The sequence below is a fragment of the Macaca fascicularis genome, chromosome 18 (genome assembly GCF_037993035.2).
Source record: "Macaca fascicularis isolate 582-1 chromosome 18, T2T-MFA8v1.1".
NCBI classification, from domain to species: Eukaryota; Metazoa; Chordata; class Mammalia; order Primates; family Cercopithecidae; genus Macaca; species Macaca fascicularis.
The window spans coordinates 36,170,939-36,194,911 of record NC_088392.1 but is presented as its reverse complement, the minus strand read 5'-3'; the positions used below and the strand labels follow the sequence as shown (position 1 = coordinate 36,194,911).

The 23,973-nt window shown below is 36.1% G+C and overlaps 1 protein-coding gene across 8 annotated transcripts in view; it reads left to right on the top strand.

Moving 5' to 3' along the window:
* DCC (DCC netrin 1 receptor) overlaps window positions 1-23,973 on the top strand; it is a 1,206,733-nt gene that overhangs the window by 1,156,374 nt on the left and 26,386 nt on the right. For 3 of the 8 annotated variants that reach the window (XM_005586668.5, XM_005586669.5, XM_045377876.3), the window contains exons 26-27: window positions 4,275-4,436; window positions 15,526-15,738. In XM_005586668.5, the coding sequence (XP_005586725.3) occupies window positions 4,275-4,436; window positions 15,526-15,738 (375 nt within the window). The remainder of the gene's footprint in view (window positions 1-4,274; window positions 4,437-15,525; window positions 15,739-23,973) is intronic. The other 5 variants (XM_074022754.1, XM_015439913.4, XM_074022755.1 and 2 more) reach the window with 3 other exon arrangements.

Sequence of the window (23,973 nt, the reverse complement as noted above, 5' to 3'; positions counted from 1 at the left end):
TTATTATTATTATTATTATTATAGTTATAGTAACTATATACCCCAGGAGACTAAATCATACGTCAAGTCACTGTGAAAGTCTCCAGTGTGTTAAAATGACAGATTTCTAAATAATACTCCTAGAAAATCCTTCATATTAACTCACTTGAAAAATATGAAGTATCTGTAGCACTGTACTAGAAAAGACACAAAGACAACAAAATTATAACTTATTTCTTTAAGGAGTTTATAACATTTTGGCTGGTATCTGGTTTGAATCTCTGATTCTTTTTGAAAGTTTCCTTGTCATTTTAAAAACTTCCCTTTTTCTGGAGCCTGTTTATGTGTTTATATATCCATAATGTGCTTTTTATAAAATATCTTTATTGAGGCATTGTGCTTTGTACCACTTACTCTCAAATGTTCATTCATGTCTTCTCTAAAATAATTTAGAAAAACTATGTATCCCCTCATATATTTAAAATTTGACACTTAAAATATTTTGTTATACATTAAAAACCTGTGAAAGATGAAATTTTTCTGGTATAACATACTTTTAAACCAATCTAAAAGCATAAAAATACCATAGTACTTTGATACCAATATCATCCCCTTAAAAAATATGTGAGCCTTAACAGATAGAAGTTAACATCACTCATTTTTCTCCTTGAACTAGAATCTACAATTTATTTTCCCCACAGATTAACATACAAACATGATATATTTTTATGTTTGCAGGTCTTTTATTGATTATATATCTTACATTTTGCAGCATAAAATTTATATAAACCAAAATTTTATTTTATGTTTGTATTTCCAGTTAATTGTTAATGTTCTTTCCTGTGGATCTTTTCTTTTTTTTTTTTGAGACGGAGTCTCGCTCTGTCACCCAGGCTGGAGTGCAGTGGCCGGATCTCAGCTCACTGCAAGCTCCACATCCCAGGTTTACGCCATTCTCCTGCCTCAGCCTCCCGAGTAGCTGGGACTACAGGCGCCCGCCACCTCGTCCGGCTAGTTTTTTGTATTTTTTAGTAGAGACGGGGTTTCACCGTGTTAGCCAGGATGGTCTCGATCTCCTGATCTCGTGATCCGCCCGTCTTGGCCTCCCAAAGTGCTGGGATTACAGGCTTGAGCCACCGCGCCCGGCCTTTTCCTGTGGATCTTAACATTACAATTAGTGTTTCTCTACAATGGCATATAGAGTAAAATTTTATTGGAGTGTTATCACTTAATGACATGAATGGGGCTTTTTGTACATTAATTGCATATACCCATGTATGAATGTTGCTTATTGCATTAACTCCAGTCCAGTGTGCTTTTTATTGATCTAAACACTGTGAAATCTTTGTATATGTTTGCATATATATATATAATAGTGTGTATATGTACATGAATGAGTACTATAACAATGAGATCTTTATAGCAATCACTGAACAATTTGAACTTCTCCCAAATTACATGCCAAAATCACATTGTGACTTCTCATTCTGTTATTTTTGATAATTTTTCAACTAACAACTACCTGAGATTCTCCTTCAATTGTGCTCTAAATGAAAATGTTAGAAACCACCTCACTTGCAGAAGTATTTGTTACTCATTCAAGTTATTTACTTTCTTGTTTTCTAGGAGCTTCACAATAAAAAGCTGTACCAAAATTTATCAAGTAATTTTAAAATAAAATTGAAAGTTGTTTTCACAGAGAAGCACTTTGTGTAACAATATATAAAGACAAGATTAGGTTGCCTTTTCCTTTTGGTGATTATTTCCTTTGCTGTGCAGAAGCTTTTTAGTCTGGTGCAGTTTCATGTATTTATTTTTGTTTTTGAAGCCAAGCTTTTGGTGTAAAATCTAAAAAGATCATAAACAAGACCAAAGTCAAGGAGCTGTTCCCCTATGCTCTCTCCTAGGCATTACCTTTTGGGTCATACATATAGGTATTTTGTCCATTTTGAGTTAATTTTTCTATATGGTGTGAGATAAGGGTCCAATTTCATTATTTTGAATGTGAAAGTCATTCCCCCAGCACCATTCATGGAAAATAATATTCTTTCCCCATAGTGTCTTCTTTGTGCTCTTGTTGAAACTAATTGTCCATATATGTTTGCATTTATTTCTGGGCTCTCTATTCTGTTCCATTGATCTACACTTCTGTTTTATGCCAGTACCATGCTGTTTTGATTACCGTAGCTTTTTAACATAATTTCTAATCAGGAAGTGCAGGGCATCCAACTTTGTTTTTCTTTCTCAGTATTGCTTTGGTTATTCAATATTTGTTGTGGTTTCAAATAAATTTTAAGATTATTTCTATCTCTGTGAAGAATTCCATTAGAATTTTGATAGGGATTGTGTTAAATCTGCATATTGCTTTGGGTAGTATGAACCTCTTAACAATCTCATATGTGAAATATATATGTGAAATAATACATATATAAGCTCAAATACACAGAGATAGAAAATGAAGGAGTGGTTCCTACAGGTGGAATGGGGAGAGGAAATGGGGAGATGTAGGCCAAAGAATACAAAATAGCAGACATGTGAGATAAACAAGTCTAGAGACCTAATCTACAGCACGAGAACTGAAGTTAATACAACTGTATTGTATTAGGGATTTTTGTTAAATATGTAAATTTTAGTTACTTTGTTACTTTGTCACAAAAGTAACTGTGAGATGATAGATATGTTAATCTACTTCACTATGGTAACCAACCTACTATCTACATTTATCTATGTGTCTCATAACATCATGTCATAAACTTCTAATATACACAGTGACATATATTTTTTTTAAAAAAATTATATTAATGTCATCACACTACACTCCAAAGCAATAATTTGAATTTGTGATAGAACAAAAACCCAATAAAATTCAACAATTTTTTACTGAAAAATAAAGACAAGATTAGGAAAATTGAAATATCACTTAGATGTTCACTAAAGCGATTTTTGTTTAAATGATTTAAGTGATTTATGTTTTTATTCAATTTATAGGAAATACTCATCATTTAATCTGATTAGCAGAATCACTCTTTGTTGTCAAATCAGCCCATCAAAATACTTTATATCTGAAACAGTCTGACTTCATTTTTGAGTTCAAGTAAACATATTCATATTTATTTTAAGAAATATTATAAATATACTGAAAAATAAATTCTGGTATATAATTTTAATAGCCAGTTTACTAGAAGCAGCCCTTTTAAAATCTTGTATCTTTTATATATTTAATCTGAATTTTAAGTTAGAATTTAAAAGAAATCTATATGTTGTTTCTCATTGATTTACAATATGCAGTGTAATTTGTATCTACGATTGTAAGTTATAAAATGAGAAACATGACAAAGGAAAAGATTTTCATTTGGTAAATGTGCATGCACGTATATGTATGTTAAACTCCAGTTATTGGCATTACCATCTAAATAAATAACAAATTATTTTATTAATTTCATAGACAGGAATATACAGCTAAAACTGATCATTCAGGTAGCTGACTTAAATTTTGTTTTGGCATGATAAAAGATAGGGAATACTAAACATTTTATAAGATAATATAAGATAAAGATTGACTACAATTGGAATATTTAATAATATATAATTGAATAGCTATTGAATAATGAAATTGAACAATACTTTCTAAACCTAGAAGATATTGTATATGTTTTTTATCTGTGGGTTTCAGCCAGTATAACTAAAAAATGTTGATATTCCTGAAAAACATTCAGTTACACTTAATATGTCACTCACCTGCACTGATTTGGGTATTTGAAGATATTTTCTATTTAAAGATAAATCCTAAGTATGACCATTGAGACAATACCTTGCTTCTCTCTCTCTGTTTCTGGACTGTCCCTCAAGAGCAATACATTCTTTTACAGAATTAATGGAAAATTCCCAACACTTTTTCAGCCCACTGTATATAATATATTTGATTTGTGAACAATCTAACCTTTCTAATGCCATAGTTCATCCTTAGAAGAAAGCCTAAGACTAGGACAAACAAACAGCATGACCGAAATAAAATGTTAAAGTGGATTTATGGAAACTTGATTAATTGTTTATTTGTTTGGAGCCCTGGAATGTTTTAAACTGCAGGGTAATATTTCATAGTATGATGCTTGAGGGGTGAGCTGTCTTTTCTAAAGTAAAAAGTGGGATTGGTGGAGAGAGGTAAGTGAGGGAACCTACTTGATACTATGAAGAGTGTGTATAGATTTGAGGATCTGAAAATTCCACCATTTTCTTTTTGCTTGTTGAGTGAATACATAAGATTCAAAAAGCCCATTAACCTTTTTCTTTTGCAGCTGTTGTGAGTGCCATCCCTGTGCCGACCCTAGAAAGTGCCCAGTACCCAGGAATCCTCCCGTCTCCCACCTGTGGATATCCCCACCCGCAGTTCACTCTCCGGCCTGTGCCATTCCCAACACTGTCAGTGGACCGAGGTTTCGGAGCAGGAAGAAGTCAGTGTAATGCATTTTCCTCTCTTTTTAATAAGAACAAATGAATAATAGCAAAGGTGTCTTGTGAAATGTGCTGCATTCTGACCTTCTTATCCCTTATAAAGGTTAATTTCCCTATGACTGTGGTACTAGAATGTTCCTTCCCAACACAGTACTTTGGATCCTAACTCATGTGCATTTGTACTGATTCCCTAGACACCTTTCCACAGCACACTCCACTGACAATACGAGGGGAAGTGGTGGGAAAACAAAGGTCAAGTGGTTCCATCGAACAATGATGTGATGGGTGCTTGAAATTAGTATGTCCTATTAAATAGGAAATTACTAATCAAGTGATATCTTCCAACATATTTGGTATCTGTTGGTTATGTCTCACTGATTGCTGATGAACCAATACTTGGATGAATGCTTTAGATTTATTTAATCAGGTAAGTGATACTTTTTCAGCTTTAAAAATTATCAGAAAAAAAAAAAAGGATTTACAGGTAGTATTTCATTTATTTGAAGGAAGGTATGAAAAGAGACTGTCAAGCTATTATATACACCCTGGTGATTTCTACTGTGCCATTTGACTTTTTTTTTTTTTTTTTTTTTGAACACAGCATTTTAAAATCAGTTCTATGGCTTTCATCTCTTAGTTAAGAACAAGTGACTCAGCAGCTCATGTGAGATAGGATGTTTTGTAATAGATATGATAGTAACAACAATAAAATATATTTTTGAGGTAAGGTATATTTTTCCAACCAAACAGGGACAGCTCTAAGAAATCATAAATCGTCTAGCTATAGCAAGGTTAGAATTAAAAGGCATCAGAGATCTGCCAAGGGAGAATTAGATTTATTTTCTCTGTTCTCACTGTACATAATATCTACAGAATAGAGTTGTGTGCAAAAACTCGAGGAAAAATAGTTGCCCAAACTGCATCGAAGAGAATTACATGGGAAAGATGTAGAAAGTCTAACAACCAAAATGATCAAATCCCAAGACAACTGGAAATGGAATTCCAGTCAAAGAATTGTGAGCCCACAAGTGCCTTCTTCACTTCTAAAATGTAGCTGTCTGCAACAAAAAAAGACAAGTTTTAATGTTAGTTTAGTATTCTCGCTATTGGTCTGTTGTCTCCTACACTCTTGTGATGTCTTGTATATTCTCTGACTTTAAAGGGAAATATGAAAAGAATGTGTAGACTTTCAGGGGCTGAGGTGGGCAGATCACTTGAGGTCAGGATTTGGAGACAAGCCTGGCCAATATGGTAAAACCTTGTCTCTACTAAATTAGTTGGGTGTGATGACCCGTGCTTATAGTCCCAGTTACTTGGGAGGCTGAGGCATGAGACTCTCTTGAGCCTGGGAGGTGGAGGTTGCAGTGAGCTGAGAGTGTGACACTGCACTCCAGCCTGCATGACAGAGCTAGACTCTATTTCAAATTAAAAAAAAAAAAAATGTGTAGAATGACCTTTATCAGGTCTCTCCATCATGACTGGTACAAGCCAAAATTCAGGACTTTTAAAATTAGTAATTCACTATTTTTATTCATGTTGTGTTACTCATTTCTGGTCCCTTTTTTTAAAGGCATAGTTTTCTTTTGAAAATTTATTCATTGAGGTCCAACATCAATTTACTCTTTCCTTTTTTCTCTTAAATGGGTAGAGTATGTGAAACTCTCTTTTATTGAATCACAGGGAAAATGATTCCAAAAGTTAAAGCTCAATGAAAATGAATAAAGGGAATCGGCTAGTATAAAATTTGTTTTTATCTGTGGTCAAAAGTCTCATGTGTGACTTGTGATTTTGACAGTGAGTACGCTGGGTGTATGTGGGATAGGAGGCATGTGAGAAATATCTGTTCCTTCTGCTCAGTTTTCCTGTGAACCTCAAAAGCCTCTATAAATAAAATCTATTAGAAATTGATTGGGCCAGGCGAGGTGGCTTACGCCTGTAATCCCAGCATTTTGGGAAGCTGAAGCAGGCAGATCACAAAAAAGGTGAAACCCCATCTCTACTAAAAATACAAAAAAAATTAGCTGGGCATGGTGGCATGCGCCTATAGTCCCAGCTACTTGGGAGGCTGAGGCAGAAAAAAAGAAAAGAAAAGAAATTAATTTATTAAAATATTTATTCTCTAGAGGTATTTTTATTTTTTAAAGTAAGGATTATTAAATAAAAGTAGTTATATGACAAAATGCTTAGTGATTTTTTAACTTTATCTAAAATCAATGAATGTTCTACTCCTGCCCAAAATTTTACAGATTTTTAAAATACATCTTTAGGCATTCATCAAGAATTTTTTGAACAAAGCTATGTGCAATGCAAAGGGACTAAGATCTAATATGTGTTCCAAGTGATTGCTTAAAATAAAAATAAATAACACTCACCCTCCTTTCTAGGAAACTAAATATTCTCTAAATCACTGTCAGAAACAATTAACTTCCCATTTCCCACCATTCCATATTAGTTTCTAAATGCCTTAGAGAACACTAAACATTCCTGTTCTCTCTTAAGCAGAAAACATTTCATAAATCTGGGTGGATATATCTTATTAGTCGCCTTGGGAAACATAGAAAGGCACACGTATTAAAAGAAAAAGTTGACTTTGCCAAGGTGGAAACTCTTTTTTCCTCCAAAGTTACCTGAAAGACCTTTTGAGTTTTATAAGAAATGAATCACTAAAGTCCTGTCCCAAAGGTCTGTGCCTTCTGAAGGCACAAATAAAGCAGAATTTCTCTCTGACCATAAGGAAAGAAAAGATATGGTACATACATTTGCAGTACATGTATTTGCTGACCTATCAGTAAATATTTATATAGTTGTGATGGACAAATATTTCCTCCTCTTAATAAGTAACTGCACTACTCCTCTTAGTCTCAATAAGCAAATGAGTTATCCCTAGGGAACAGTTTAGCTGCATTGTATTTGAAAACTTCAACCAATAGGTAGTCTTGAGGCCTCATTGCTACTAATCAGTACAAAATTGGTGCCCCCACTTTCTTGTCTTTGAAACAAGTAGATGGTAGTGGAGCAGTTTAAGTGATTTCCACTTTTCCTTTTAGTTCTGACATTGTCTTAACTAGTGAGAAGTCTGGTCAGCTTTATTCATGCTATTTTTCTGCCTCTGTTCTCCCTCAAATGGAAAATCAACTAATAAATGAAACTTGACCTAGATAAAATGAGGAGTGCAATGGAGATCATGGATTATTCTCGAGGGTCTTTAAAAAAATCCAGGCTGTAAGAAACTAGGGTTATGTAACAATATTGCATCATGTCATTCTTCTGAGATTAATGAGTGAACTGGGTTTCTAGAGGTGTTCATGTCTCAGTCTTTGCTTAGAGTTATTGGCTTGCTGTACTTCTATCACATATTGTAGTTTTTAGAAAGAAGAAAAATCCTCATTTTCATTTTTGCAATATTTTTCCTAGTTATTTCATAGCAATTATTTATGTGTATTGATATTAATTACTATAAAGTACCTTGAGATTTGACTCTGCTGTGTAATTGCATGCTATTTGGACAACGAATTCTGACTATTTCATCATATAAAAACAAGTGCCGTGCTAGCACGTATTTGATTCTCACCCGATACTCTGAATTGCAGAGCAGGGGCACGTCATGGGCAAAAGCAGGTTTCTTTGCTTTTAGAGATCTTGGCAGAGCTAAATGTTATACCTGTAAGCCAATTTGTTTCACATAGGTGTCCTGAAGCCAGTGTCTGAACTGGACAAAAGTGCTCATCTGAAATGAGAGTATTTCACCAGTGGAGCAGTTGCTATTGTGTTTGTTAAAGGGTTTTTGCTGCCTTAAATGTCAGCCAGTTCCAAAAAGTATTTATTTTGCTCCACTTAAAATATAAGAATTATGAATTATATATGGAAATCTTATACTTGTTCACTATATTCATTTTGAATACAACAGAAATTGTCCCTTAGGGATTGGTGATATATTCCATCTCGAGGAAGGGCCGTCTCACTCCTGTCTAGTACATTAGGCACTTTCCTATTCTCCGTATGTGGTACTAAGGATGGATTTTGCTAAAGAAGGGACCCATCTATGTAAAGCCATTTTTACTTCCATCAAAAGCCACATCATGACGTTTGCAGCCAGGATCACGGGGCCAGTTGAAAACTTGGGGATAGAAGACTGGGCCTGCAGACAATTTTGTTTTTAGAGATGCTGATGAGGAAGAATAGCATTAAAGAGTAGGATTAGGAAAAAGAAAATTCAGTGACATAATCAGAATTCATGTGAAATATGAAAATTTTCAAAGTGAGAGACCGAGTTTCAAAAGACTAACAAATGCATGTACATTCTATTAAACTTACGATCACAATAATAATTTAGATTTCTTTTTTTATTATACTTTAAGTTCTGGGGTACATGTGCAGAATGTACAGGTTTGTTACATAGGTATACACATGCCATGGTGCTTTGCTGCACCCACCAACCCATCATCTACATTACGTGTTTCTCCTAATGCTATCCCTCCCTTACCCCCTAACCCCCAAGAGACCCTGGTATGTGATGTTCCCTTCCCTGTGTACATGTGTTCTCATTGTTCAACTCCCACTTATGAGTAAGAACATGAGGTGTTTGGTTTTCTGTTCTTCTGTTAGTTTGCTGAGAATGGTTTCCAGCTTCATCCATGTCCCTGCAAAGGACACAAACTCATCCTTTCTTATGGCCGCATTGTATTCCATGGTGTATATGCACCACATTTTCTTTATCCAGTCCATCACTGATGGACACTAGGGTTGGTTCCAAGTCTTTGCTATTGTGAACAGTGCTGCAGTAAATATACATGTGCATGTGTCTTTATAGTAGAATGATTTATAATCCTTTGGGTATATAACCAGTAATGGGATTGCTGGGTCAAATAGTGTTTCTAGTTCTAGATCCTTGAGGAATTGCCACACTGTCTTCCACAATGGTTGAACTAATTTACACTCCCACAAGCAGTGTAAAAGCATTCGTATTTCTCCACATTCTTTCCAGCATCTGTTGTTTCCTGACTTTTTAGGAATGGCTATTCTAACTGGCCTGAGATGGTATCTCATTGTGGTTTTGATTTGCATTTCTCTAATGACCAGTGATTATGAGCATTTTTTCATCTTTGTTGGCTGTGTAAATGTCTTCTTTTGAAAAGTGTCTGTTCATATCCTTTGCCCACTTTTTGATAGGATTGGTTTTTTTCTTGTAAATTTGTTTAAGTTCTTTGTAGATTCTGGATATTAGTCTTTTGTCAGATGGATAGATTGCAAAAATTTTCTCCCATTCTCTAGGTTCCCTGTTCACTCTGAGGATAGTTTTTTTGTTGTGCAGAAGATCTTTAATTAGATCCCTTTTGTCAATTCTGGCTTTTGTTGTCATTGCTTTTGCTGTTTTAGTCATGAAGTATTTTCCCATGCTTATGTCCTGAATGGTATTGCCTAGGTTTTCTTCTATGGTTTTATGGTTTTAGGTCTAACAATTGAGTCTTTAATCCATCTTGAATTAATTTTTGTATAAGATGGAAAGAAGGGATCTAGTTTCAGTCTTCTGCATATGACTAGCCAGTTTTCCCAACACCATTTATTAAATAGAGAATCCTTTCCCTATTGCCTGTTTTTGTCAAGTTTGTCAAAGATCAGATGGTTGTAGATGTGTAGTGCTATTTCTGAGGCCTCTGTTCTGTCCTGTTCATCTATATATCTGTTTTGGTACCACTACCATGCTGTTTTGATTACTGTAGCCTTGTAATATAGTTTGAAGTCAGGTAGTGTGATGCCTCCAGCTTTGTTCTTTTTTGCCTCGGATTCTCTTGGCTATACGAGCTCTTTTTTGGTTTCATATGAAATTTAAAGTACTTTTTTTCCAATTCTGTGAAGAAAGTCAATAGTAGCCTGATGGGGAGAGCATTGAATCTATAAATTACTTTGGGCAGTGTGGTCATTTTCATGGTATTGATTCTTCATATCCATGAGCATGGAATGTTTTTCCATTTGTTTGTGTCCTCTCTTATTTCCATGAGCAGTGGTTTGTAGTTCTCTTTGAAGACGTCCTTCACATCCCTTGTAAGTTGTATTCCTAGGTATTTTATTCTCTTTGTAGCAATTGTGAATGGGACTTCACTCATGATTTGGCTCTCTGTCTATTTTTGGCATATAGGAATGCGTGTGATTTTTGCACATTGATTTTGTATCCTGAGACTTTGCTGAAGTTGTTTATCAGCTTAAGGAGATTTGGAACTGAGATGATGGGGTTTTCTAAACATATAATCATGTCTTCTGCAAACAGAGACAATTTGACTTCCTCTTTTCCTAATTGAATACCCTTTATTTCTTTCTCCTGCCTGATTGCCCTGGCCAGAACTTCCAACACTATGTTGAATAAGAGTGGTGAGAGAGGGCATCCCTGTCTTGTGCCAGTTTTCAGAGGGAATGCTTCCAGTTTTTGCCCATTCAGTATGATATTGGCTGTGGGTTTGTCATAAATAGCTCTTATTATTTTGAGATATGTTCCATGTATGTGTCCAGGAATTTATCCATTTCTTCTAGATGTTCTAGTTTGTTTGCATAGAGGTGTTTTTAGTATTCTCTGATGGTAGTTTGATTTCTGTGGGATTGGTGGTGATATCCCCTTTATCATTTTTGATTGTGCCTATTTGATTCTTCTCTCTTTTCTTCTTTATTAGTCTGGCTAGCAGTCTATTTTGTTGATCTTTAAAAAAAAAAAAAAAACAGCTTCTTGATTCACTAATTTTTTGAAGGGTTTTTCCTGTCTCTATCTCTTTCAGTTCTGCTCTGATATTAATTATTTCTTGTCTTCTGCTAGCTTTTGAATTTGTTTGCTCTTGCTTCTCTAGTTCTTTTAATGGTGATAGTATGGTGTTGGTTTTAGATCCTTTCTGCTTTCTATTGTGGGCTTTTATAGCTATAAATTTCCCTTACACACTGCTTTAAATATGTCCCAGGGATTCTGGTACATTGTGTCTTTGTTCTCATTGGTTTCAAAGAACATCTTTATTTCTGCCTTAATTTTTTTTATTTACCCAGTAGTCATTCAGGAGCAGGTTGTTCAGTTTCCATGTAGTTGTGTGGTTTTGAGTGAGTTTCCTAATCTTGAGTTCTAATTTAATTGCACTGTAGTCTGAGAGACTGTTATGATTTCTGTTCTTTTCCATTTGCTGAGGAGCATTTTACTTCCAATTATGTGGTCAATTTTACAATATGTGTGATGTGCTGTGAAGAATGTATATTATGTTGATTTGGGCTGGAGAGTTTTGTAAGTGTCTATTAGGTCTGCTTGGTCCAGAGCTGAGTTCAAGTACTGGATATCCTTGTTAATTTTCTATCTCGTTGATCTAATATTGACAGTGGGGTGTTAAAGTTTCCCACTGTTATTGTATGGGAGTCTAAGTCTCTTTGTAGGTCTCTAAGAACTTACTTTATGAATCTGGGTGCTCCTGCATTGGGTGCATATATATTTAGGATAGTTACCTCTTCTTGTTGCATTGATCCCTTTACCATTATGTAATGGTCTTCTTTGTCTCCTTTTATCTTTGTTGGTTTAAAGTCTGTTTTATCAGAGACTAAAATTGCAACCCCTGCTCTTTTTTTGTTTTCCATTTGCTTGGTAAATCTTCCTCCATCCCTTTATTTTGAGCCTCTGTGTGTCTTTGCATGTGAGATGGGTCTCCTGAATACAGCACACTGATGGGTCTTGACTCTATCCAATTTGCCAGTCTGTGTTTTTTAATTGGAGCATTTGCCTGTTTACATTTAAGGTTAATATTGTGAATTCGACCCTGTCATTATGATGCTAGCTGGTTATTTTGCCCATTAATTGATGCAGTTTCTTCATAGTGTCAATGTTCTTTACGATTTGGTATGTTTTTGCAGTGGCTAGTACTGGTCATTCCTTTCCATGTTTAGTGCCTCCTTCAGGAGCTCTTCTAAGGCAGGCCTGGTGGTGACAAAATCTCTCAGCATTTGCTTGTCTATAAAGGATTTTATTTCTCTTTCACTTATAAAGCTTAGTTTGGCTGCATATGAAATTCTGGGTTGAAAATTCTTTAAGAGACCTGGCGTGGTGGGTCATGCATGTAATCCCAGCACTTTGGGAGGCTGAGGCAGGTGGATCATGAGGTCAGGAGTTCAAGACCAACCTGGCCAAGATGGTGAAACCTCCTGTCTACTAAAAATACAAAAATCAGCTGAGCATGTTGGTGGGCACCTGTAATCCCAGCTACTCACGAGGCTGAGGCAGATAATTGCTTGAACCTGGGAGGCGGAGGTTGCAGTGAGCCAAGATCATGTCACTACACTCCAGCCTGGGCAACAGAGCAAGACTCCATCTCAAAAGGAGAAACCAGTCCAAACTGTCTGCAAATTCCAAAACCCAGAATGCCTCTTCTCCAAAAGATCACAACTCCTCACCAGCATGGGAACAAAACTGGACAGAGAATGAGTTTGATGAATTGACAGAAGTAGGTTTCAAAAGGTGAGTAATAACAAATTCCTCCAAGCTAAAGGAGCATGTTCTAACCCAATGCAAGGAAGCTAAGATCCTTGAGAAAATGTTGGTTAGATGAATTGCTAACTAGAATAACAAGTTTAGTAAAGAACATAAATGACCTGATGGAGCTGAAAAACACAGCACGAGAACTTCGTGAAGCATACACAAGTATCAATAGCTGAATTGATCAAGCGGATGAAAGTATAGTGTAGATTTTATTTCAAAAATGCAGAAATGGTAGAAAAGGAAAAATTGAAAGAAGGAAGGAAATAAAACATCATAAACATATTATTGTCCCTTTAATGGCTAAACCGGTGTTTAAAATATAATGTGGGTTAATTGCAATCCATCTTCAATAGAGAGAATTATTTAAGGCAGATTTTTGAGGAAAATTGTGAAATTTCTTTCCCTGGATGAATATTTTTAATGTGGCATTTATAGACCCTTTAATAAAAAGCTGGCCCATTGGAGATAAAGGAGGAGCATAGAGAAACAGCTACAGGAACCTCATTTGTGAGATGCACAATTCACAGAGGAACACAGAGACCAGTCTAGTGGAAGCCAAAGCATTTTCACTTTCCCAGAACTTCTCCTGTGAAATTACAAACCCTTTCTGATGAATAATTTTCTCCAACCCAACAATTATCTTGGGAACCCTTGAAAGAGCCTGCCTTTCCCTCCTAAGCAATGCCTGCAATCTAACATTTCGCAAGCATCCTCTGAGACCTGTGACTGGAAGGAATTGCTAGCAAGGAGGCCCACATTAAGGCAAACTTTCTTATGGGAACAAAGAGGAGAGGACTTGATGTCATCTCTCTCAGGCCAGTGGCACAAAGATACCCAAAGTTGGGTCTTGGCTAAAAATTGACCATTGGTCATATTCTCCTTTAGACTAAATGAGTCCAAAGTTAAACCTAAGTAATTTGCATTGTCTCTAGAACCACACTCACAGAAATCTCATTATACAACACTGTTTGAATACAAGCACATAAGTGTTCCTCTCCCCTTTACAGTCTTAAAAGAAATTTAGTGCCTTGTATAACACCTACTCAAAGCCTCGCATCTGAGAGCCAACATCACCAAGGATTTGCTGGTTTGCTTGCAGCCATACACATTATCCTTAATAGTGTGCATTCATTTGCTCTTTTTTTCTTCTTTGGTAGGATTTCCTAGCCTGGAAATAAGACACTTCTCTTCAAACTCTTTGGGATTCTCTCATTTGCTGCCTTGATTCATTTCCCTTGTTCAAAGAAATCTTTTATCAAGTCTCTGCCTGTATTTTGGCTCTGATTGTTGTATGTCTACATCCTGTGCTCAGCCAACCTTGTATCTTTCTACCTTCATCTCTGAATGGGATAAGCCTGGAGGCTGCTCAGTGACCCAGAAGACCTCTAACCCCTTCTGAATATAGAAGAATGAGTATAAATACCTTCTGAAGACACATTTCACTTCTGCATAACTTTAATTCTATGTCTTGATCTTTTGTATCTTAAATCTCTATTCCCTTCAGCATTATCAGATTTTCTTTCTATTCCTCTGCACTTTGCTGACCTCATTGAGCCTCTGGGAGACTTGTCTCAAAATTATCTCACTAATTATCTTGAAATATTTCCTGGTTACAAATTCTCTTTCAAAAGCAAGATATTATCTTCTATCACCACATTTTGATTTACCTGACAAAAATTTAATAAGAAATAAGTCATCAGAAAAAATATTTTATTAACACTTAAACCTACTATGCAGCTCGTTTCACTTGAAGTTTAACCTGGACTTGTTAACTTTGAATATGAATGAATAGTTCAAGTTCACTCACTGTCATTAACAAGAGAAACTTCTTTGAAAACATTTTATTCTGTCTTACCTGTGTTCTCTGAAAAAAAAGTGTATTTCCATATACAAAGCTTTCCAAATGCCCATAGGCAGTCACAGTAACTGTGCAGAACCTCTTCAACTACTGTAAGCTGCCTGCAAATTACAAGGTTTACTATCAAAGAGGAAAAATTGCAATTCTGCATTCAGGCAACTTGTTCTGGCAGAGTCATCTCTCATACAACTGTTTAGCTAGATGTGTCTCCATTTTGTTATGGAAGATAATGATAGTGGTTATTATTTGTATCATTTTATTAGCAATGCCTCTGAGCATCCTGTAACTCTGATTTGTTTGACAGTTGACATGGCATGTTTAAATCACAGAAAAATTGGCATATTGGCTGGTAGAAAATAATGCAGCGGTAACAGGGTTTGGTACATTGAATTTCACTGACATTGCAGCTTATGAAAGGAGAAATAACTCTTTTTTCTCTCTTCATCACTTATGATTAGAGGGCCCAGACAGTTCAGGCAACATAGTCAGTGCTCAATGTATTTTACTGCTCTTCCTCAAAGATAAATTCCTGTCCTGCTGGATCTATTTCTATTGTTTAAAGGGGAAGTGCTATCATGTTGCATAAGTATATGAAGGTAGAGGAATGAGAATGTTCATAACTTGGAGAAGAGACTGACCACATCCTATCACATCTCTCTGAATGGATTCAGGGACTCTTCCAGTGACTTAAGGAAAACAGACTTTGTCCAGGAATAATGAATGACTTTTCTTGTCTCCACTGCAGCAGTGAGTGAAGGACCAACTACCCAACAACCACCCATGCTGCCCCCATCTCAACCTGAGCATTCTAACAGTGAGGAGGCACCAAGCAGAACCATCCCCACGGCTTGTGTTCGACCAACTCATCCACTCCGCAGCTTTGCTAATCCTTTGCTACCTCCACCAATGAGTGCAATAGAACCGAAAGTCCCTTACACACCACTTTTGTCTCAGCCAGGTAAAGTACTCAATTGTTCACTTTTGAAATTCATGTTATTGGTGCCTCTATTTAAGTGCATGAGGGTGCTTGAAAAGGCCTAGATGTCATATGTCTTTTCAATGTTGATTACATGCCCAGTATGCTCATTTTTGTTACTGATGCTTGTAGTATAACCCTTAATGACCCACCTCCCAAGCAGTTAATTGGTTGTAGGTGCTTTTCATCCCTTTGGAAAGTTGTCCATGAATCCTGGAAGCCAGTCCACCATTTTTAATATGTGCTATAAGGTGTGCTTGCTAGAGAATACTGGAAACATTCCTGATTCCCTAATTTCATTCTGCCACATGAGTTCTAAGGGTTAAAGCTAGACTCCAAGACTAGATGTAAAGGTATAAAGATCTCCAAAACCACTTTTTAGAGAAATGGATTGGATCTCATAATTCTTCTTTGTGCCTTTCAATAGTCATTTCTCAGGAGTTCTTACATATTTCAGAGTACTAGGCCAAGGAATGTCAGACCAGTGTTGAGTACAACTCAACTAATTTTAAAAATGAAGAAACTAAAATTTAGATTGATAGAAAGCAACATATCTATGGTCCTTTCTAAGAAAATAAGATGGCAGGGATGGGAAATGAGTCCCAGATTCCCAAAGCAGTATTGATTTTATTGCTTGGCCTAGTATCCCAAAGGGCTGACCTTGAGCTCCATTTTGTTTTTGTTAAGGATTGGGGAGGGAGAGAGGGAGTGTATCACAGAGAGGCAGAGATAAAAAGAGATTGAGGAAGAAAGAGGAGGAGGAAAACAAGAAACAGGTAGAATGAATAAATCAATAGATAAGTAGATAGAGATAAATAAATATTAGTAATTAAAATTATTTGAAATATTAGAATAATTCTTAAAACCCTCAGTATATCAGGCATAAGACAGTAAATTTCAGTAGTTCTAAGTAATCTGAGATGGCCTCCTTAGCACAGGCAGCTGAACTGGGTTAATCTACATTATGCTAATACATTTGACTACTTTTTTGTTACTCAGACCTACAATAATTTATTTTGTTGCATTAGTACACGAGCCACATAATAACTGTAAAAGCTAGAAAAATATGATTGTCTATGAAGTGTAAATGTTATTTTATATTAAGAATGTATCTAGTTGCTGAGATGACATTAGTTGATTTGTACGCATCACCTCTGATGTTCTCAACATTTACATGATGTGCAATATGTATACTCGGCTACGCAGCCCCTGGGAGGTGGGGTGGAGCATGAAGGCATGTAGGATTCCATTGGTTGGAATGAATGTTCCACTATGGAGTCTCGCTTGACACGTAGGCTCAGCACATGTCATGATTTCGTTCTACAGGAGATAGCCCTTCTCAACCCAGCAAATCCCACATAGGGACTGAAAAAAGGTCTGTATTGCCCAAGCCCCTCTCTCCACCCTCCCATGCATACACACTCCACACACACACACTTTATGCGGAGGATCTGCTACTTTATATGGCCCCAAAACTATGAAGTCTTTGATAATTGAGGCAGAGACAACTTGAAGCAAGAGCATTCATTTAATGAAATTCTGGTGCCAAGAGTATGCTTCCTTGTGATTTCTGGCTGCTTCTGTTTCCCCACTGCAAGCACAACCCAGGGAAATAGACCTTGAAGGAAACTAGTATTCAAGATAATTGACAGGTTAATTGCAACTGCTAACAATAACTAGCCTTTAATGCACAGGCCTGTAGGACAGGCATGATTCTGAAGGCTTATCACATCTCATTTGATCCTCTAAACAACTTTGTGAGGTAGCTACTAGTCTTAACCCCATTTCATGCACAAGGAAACTGAGGCACAGATAATTTAAGTAGCTTATTTAAGTCTATAGCAAGTAAGTAATGTATCTTTTCCTTGCTCTTTTCAACTTTAGAAAACCTGGGTTCTCAAATTTTAGAAACTAATTTGTGCCTTTTAGTTTATGTCTAATTTGTTTAATGAGAAAAACAAAGACTAATAAAACTACTAAGTCATTAAATTAGTTGAATCATTAAAAGAAAAAATCAAGAAACGTCTTAAATAATTCTGGACTGAAGAATATATTTTCTCATCAGATTTTGATGAGGAAAGGTAAGAGCCTTAACAATTCTATAGTAAAGAGGACCAATTTGATAGCAACAAAAAGTAAAGTGCAGTTGCAGCAGTTTATGCTGTTAATATTTCTCTCTGCTTGCAAGTAAAAACTTTAAGAATAAAACACTGAAAATGACATTCTAGAGGCTACTTTAAATGAAAAATTTTACTGCACCAGTGATACTTAGTTTGGGACACAAGATTTGGAAATCAACCTATGCTCTGGAGTGCTAGAATACCAAAAGGATACTTTTTTTAAAAAAGAAGATCTGATGATTGATAGACGGAACAGAGAATTGGCACTTTTTAACTAGTTATTTTCCTCTAAGTACATTAATGCCAAAGCTGCCTAAAGCAAAATCTGATATAACACAGTATAAATTAGCGGATTATGTCCTTCATAGAAGGGAAATAGAATCAGTTGTGCTGTTTCTGTACTAATTTCATCAAATAATAAGCATGTCTGAAGAGCCAAAAAAAATTCTCTGATCTAATGGCAACCAGGCAAAATCTCATTTTTTAAATTTTCATTGTACACTTAAGAGCCTTCTTTTGTTTTTATTTGAACTTTTTCTCTCAAGCCATCTCTTCTTTCCTATTTTCAGATATCTCTGGCTAGAGTTTTTGTTTGATTTTATGTTTTTTATAGCTCCTCTTTAAATGCCACTCTCCCCCACTCAACTTGAGGCATGCCCCGCCGTCCCTTTGGAATTATTAAATTCCTATTTCTTTCGTGTTTCTCTCTTATTGTCTTCCTATGATTCCTATTCATTTCATAATGCCTTACCTCATGATTTTCAAATAAGTTCTCCCTGCATTGCTCCTGACACATGGTAAATAGCATGCTTTTTAAAAGGGCTGATGTTTACTTATTCTAATAGAAAAAGAAAATTAGCAGACTGACAAATGTATTAGCTGTGACATTAACTACATGCTTCTTAGACTTAAAGATGAAATACTTAGCGCTTTCAACAAGTTTTAATTCTAAGAAAATCATTACTTTAGTCAAACTGATTGATGAAGTAAAGTCATTCTCTTGTCAGCTTTTTAAAAAAAAAAACTCAAATAATTTTACTGTGGATTTCACAAGAAAGGACTGCATAATTAGTGATGAATTTATATTTACTTACCGCAAGTAATTACTTTAGAATATGGTAATGTGGGGCATTGCTCTAATTTTTAAAGATCATGCTAAATGAGAAACTTCTACTTTGAAAGCTTTGAGATTGGGATCAAGGAAGAAGCTCTTTCCCCACTCAAATTCCTGTGTGTGAATTTTCTTTTGTTAAATTTATTTTATTTTAGGTTCTGGAGTATGTGTGCAGGATGTGCAGGTTTGTTACATAGTTAAACGTGTGCCCTGGTGGTTTCCTGCACCCATCACCTAGGTATTAAGCCCCGCATGTATTAGCTATTTTTCCTGATGCTCTTCCTCCCTTCACCCTACCCACCGACAGGCCCCAGTGTGTGTTGTTCCCCTCCCTGTAGATTTTCATGGTCAACACAATCAGTCTGTGCCTTAGTTTTCCTCCCATTAAGGCACACAGAGCTATTTTTGCAGCAGTTTTACATGAGTCTAGGGCAAAACGTATTATGCAGTAATAGTCTCCATGGGGTTGCAGAGCATTTCGCAATATTTTTATAGTAAGCGGTAATTAGAAAGCCATTCTGTTGTCATAACGAATGAAATTCTGCCTACCTGAAAACAGATTCATTTCCTTATTTTTTTTCTTCCACCTGCTGAGTTAAAAATGTAGCTTACAAGACTCTAGGGTATTTATGGTGTTTCTTACAATTTCATCATCACCTTATAATAGAGTGCTTCCATCTTTTAATGCTTTATCTATAGACGTGAATAACTGTGAGATCTTTACACATTTCATGGAGGCTGCAATCGCCACACTTTGCAAATCATAAATGTAGACATGTAAGTGATTTGGCTTAGTCCCCTTTCAGGTTACATAGAAAATGTTTGATAGAGTGTTGGGCTTATTGCATTACAGATCTGACATAAATTTTACAAAGGGCCAAGATAGGGTGTGTGGTTTTTTTTCTTCTTTACTAGTTAAAATTCCTTTTAGCTGTGGAATGATCAGCTGCACTTTAAATGAACCTGGGTTAGGAGACCATTTGTCTTCCAGAGATGTAACTCTAAAGGGAAAGAAAATGTGATCTCTTAAATAGTGGCTTTTATATCATAATACTCTTTTATAACATTAGCCCCCTGGACCTCTTGAAACTTTGTAAAACTCCATAAGTACTATATTTTCCTTCATTTACACATTGCATTTTTTACACACATACATTTATAAAAGCAAAACTCCACAGCATTCTGATCTTTTCCATCTTCAAGGGATCAATATGTCAGCGGACATGACAAGACCAAAACTTACTTCATTGTACTGCGAAATTGAGTTTGATTTTCCCCGTGCAAATTGTGGCATGTGCTTCAATTTGTCTGAAGACTGAGGACAAGGAGTGGGTGGAGGTGGCTGACAGTGGACAGAAAAAACGTTTGATTTATATTTTATGGATGGTTAGGAAATCATGTATTCCTGCTATAACCTGATCTTCTTGGCAGGCCTTATTTCAGTAAATCTGCTATCACACAAAACTGCCAATAAATAACTATAATGCATTAATACAATTGCTTTCCCTGAGCCACTTGTAGGCCGCCATTGCGGGTATTCATCAAGAATACCACACAAATGTTCCATTCTGCTAAAATCAGGCAGAGGTCATGGGAGATCAGACATCCTTTGCCAGGTGACACAGGAGGGTCATTTTAAAGGCCAGTCAGATAGAATAAATCGTTGGCACAGCTAAATAGGAGAGATGTGTTGATTTGGTGTTATTGAAGCCAATACGTCCAATCAATGCTACAGTGGAAAATTACACTACATCTTTTTACATAAGTTGTGTCTCATGTGAAAGCTATCTGTGTGGCTTTTTGGTAGACATCTCCTTGAAATTTTTTCTGTCCTCACTCCTAACAGATTGTAATAGGTGAAATTTGCTTCAATTTGGTCTGGTCATCCTAAATTTTCCATTGGTAAAATGTAATTAAGGCAAATTTGCTTTAAGTATCAATAATGTTTGTGACTCTGGAACCTACTTGGTGGTTTAATAAATTAGTATTCCTCTACTATGAGGGTTTAGTAAATAAATATTAATAGGAAAAGAGCTCTGTTAATTGCCCAGAGGATAGAGAAATAATTTCTAGAAGAGTCATTATGAATAAGCCATGTAATTGATGCCCTATTTATAAGTGACAAAGCAGAGGCCTAAGAAGGTTAGGCAGCTTGCCCAAGGTCAACAATTGAGGTAACAGCCAAACGTAAAGAATTTGGAGAAATGTAACTTTGAAAATAAAGGATTTTACCTAGCCTTTTTTTTTTGTGATGTTAACAGTTATCCTTAGAGTGACTTTTTCCTCCCTAAAATGGGTCTTCTAGGATCCTAATAATTAAATATTCTTTAGGAAGAACTACATCAGGTAGGTTAAGTCATTTAGCTGAGTGTTTGAGTAAACATTTTATTCCTTTACGTTGGCATTACATGGAGAGATGTTATAGCAAAAGTAGCAACTAGCTGGAGCACTCTGGAACAGCTGCCATCTGCCTTCCACTCACCTGTCCAGTTTGCTGAGTATCCCTCTGTGGTAAGGCAGGAAGCCAGGGGCTGACATCTGACATCTGTTGCTGTCACCACCACTGATGGCCAGGGCTTTGGAAGCCAACTGAAAAATAAAGATGAGCATATAAGAGTTTAAGGCATGTGGGATTATTACTCACAGTGAGAGCTGGAGAGTGTGACCATAGGTCAATGAGAGCGAAAACTGAACAGTTTGTATTTTAGGGAGGGAGTGAATGACTACAGTTGAAAAGTTTGAGTCTCTTTTTTGAAAGGTTTGCCCAATTATGAGAAGATATTGCATCAAGAATTGTTAGATCATATATGAAATTGAAGATAAGTATCAACCTAATACAATGAAACTCTGAGTTTAAAGTATTCAGTGGCCATCCAGATAATCATAAGAGAAAGTTAAAAACAATGTTTTCAGAACTTTGTAACCTAATAGAAACATAATTTAAAACATGTATGTTACAAAGAACGTCCTTGGATTATACTGCAGAGTGGGTGGCCACATGAATGACAGAAAGAATAGCGAAGGAAAGGTGGGCAGTAGGTTGTTTTCAAGGCAGTAAATATTCCTTTTACATTTCTTATAAACTTGATAGGTCACATGGTTAACTACTGCTGTATAGATTTCGTTGTTGTTTTGAAGTATTTTGAAAATAAAGCATCTTTTTAAAACTCAGCTTACATAAAAGTTATAAGGTTTATGCTTTATACTTTGTCACCTTTTTATAGTTTATAGAGGACATTTCCAAATAAGTGTATATCTGCCTGAGAAGTAACTTTCATCAGCATTACCGATACAGAGGTCGATATTTAGAGAGGTTGAATACCTTGCAACTTTTCCAGGGTCATATGCCATTATTCTTAGGACCTTCATCCCCACCCTTACATATGGTGGACACTCATATGTTAGTTGAATTGGTCAGAATATAACAAAATAATAAAGGTGAGAGCCAGAATTTGACTTCAGTTCTTCAATTTCAGGTCTAATAATGAGTTTAGACAAAGCAGAGCAACTTGTAAGTTTGTAAGGATATTAGATTAGATACTAGAAAAAGATAAAGGCAGATAAATTCATGACCATTTTATGACATGTTTAATAATCTGAACTATAAATAGCATCTTATGCTAAAGCCAAATAAATTGCATAGAGTAGAAACCACAGCCTTTGGAAATTCAGTAGTTTATTCTTATGAAAATAAACAGACATGCAGTGGCCTCCATGAAGAAGAATAGCAGTCTCTGCATTCATAGAAAGGAGGAGGCCAGGTGCGATGGCTCATGCCTGTAATCCTAGCACTTTGGGAGGCTGAGGCAGGCAGATTGCCTGAGCTCAGGAGTTCAAGACCAGCCTGGGCAACATGGTGAAACCCCATCTCTACTAAAATACCAAAAATTAGCCAGGCATGGTGGCGTGTGCCTGTAATCCCAGCTATTCAGGAGGCTGAGACAGGAGAATCACTTGAACCTGGGAGGTGGAGGTTGCAGTGAGTCAAGATCAAGATCATGCCACTGCACCCCAGTCTGGGTGACAGAGAAAGACTCCATCTCAAAAAAAAGAAGGCGTGTGAATCAGTGGAAGTCAGAGTCCTAAGCACTAGTCTCTCCATCATGCCAACTACAGAACTGATTTTGCCCCTCTGAATCTCACTTTTCTCATCTGGGAAATCAGATGGTCTTTCCTCTTTAAAGAGGAAGGAAACATGAAATTCTACAACCTTATTTACTACAGAAATAAGGGTAGATATTCTTCCTTTCTCCTTTTTGTTTTGTGAAAGACTACAAGTAAGAGAAAGGTTTTAGTTTGAATGAAGATTTTGAGACTCATGGTATACATTTTAAGTATTCAAAGTAGTTGACAGAGTTCTTTAAAGTTCTTCAGTGAGCGTCAAGTTACAGTTGCTTTCTTTGGCAGCAAGGGGAAATGCTGAAATAAAGTGCTCACATAAACCTCTGTGCTAATGGACTATTGAAAATGTGTTACGAAAAATCTAATGCACTGAAAGCAAACGGAAAGTCTCTGTGATATTAAAATAAACAGAGTTTAACCATCAGCAACCCATTTCTAAAGACATGACCTGTAGTACCTACAAGACTGTGTGAAAAACAGTCTTCGACTTTGAATGTTTATAACTCTTATCTTACTAGCAGGGACTTACAAACAAATTCAAGTGCCATGTTAAACATCTTGTGTGTGTTCCAGCATTGACTTTCATCATAGGCTTGCAGAAGGATTGATGTTCTTATTTCCAGGATCTCTTTATTTACCAGAATGTCAAGGCTCTTAGACGAGAATGCCTTTATCTTGTGTGGTAAAAGGGATTCTAACAAGCTTTTTTAGTAGAAAACAATGATAAGTAAGCCCTATTCATGAAACCATATGCCTCTCATTTTGAAATGAATAATTGCACGTACAGGCTTATAAGAATAATGGCACTTGTAGTGACTGCTATTTTCAACATATTTTTCAAAGTACTCTTCTAAAACATTC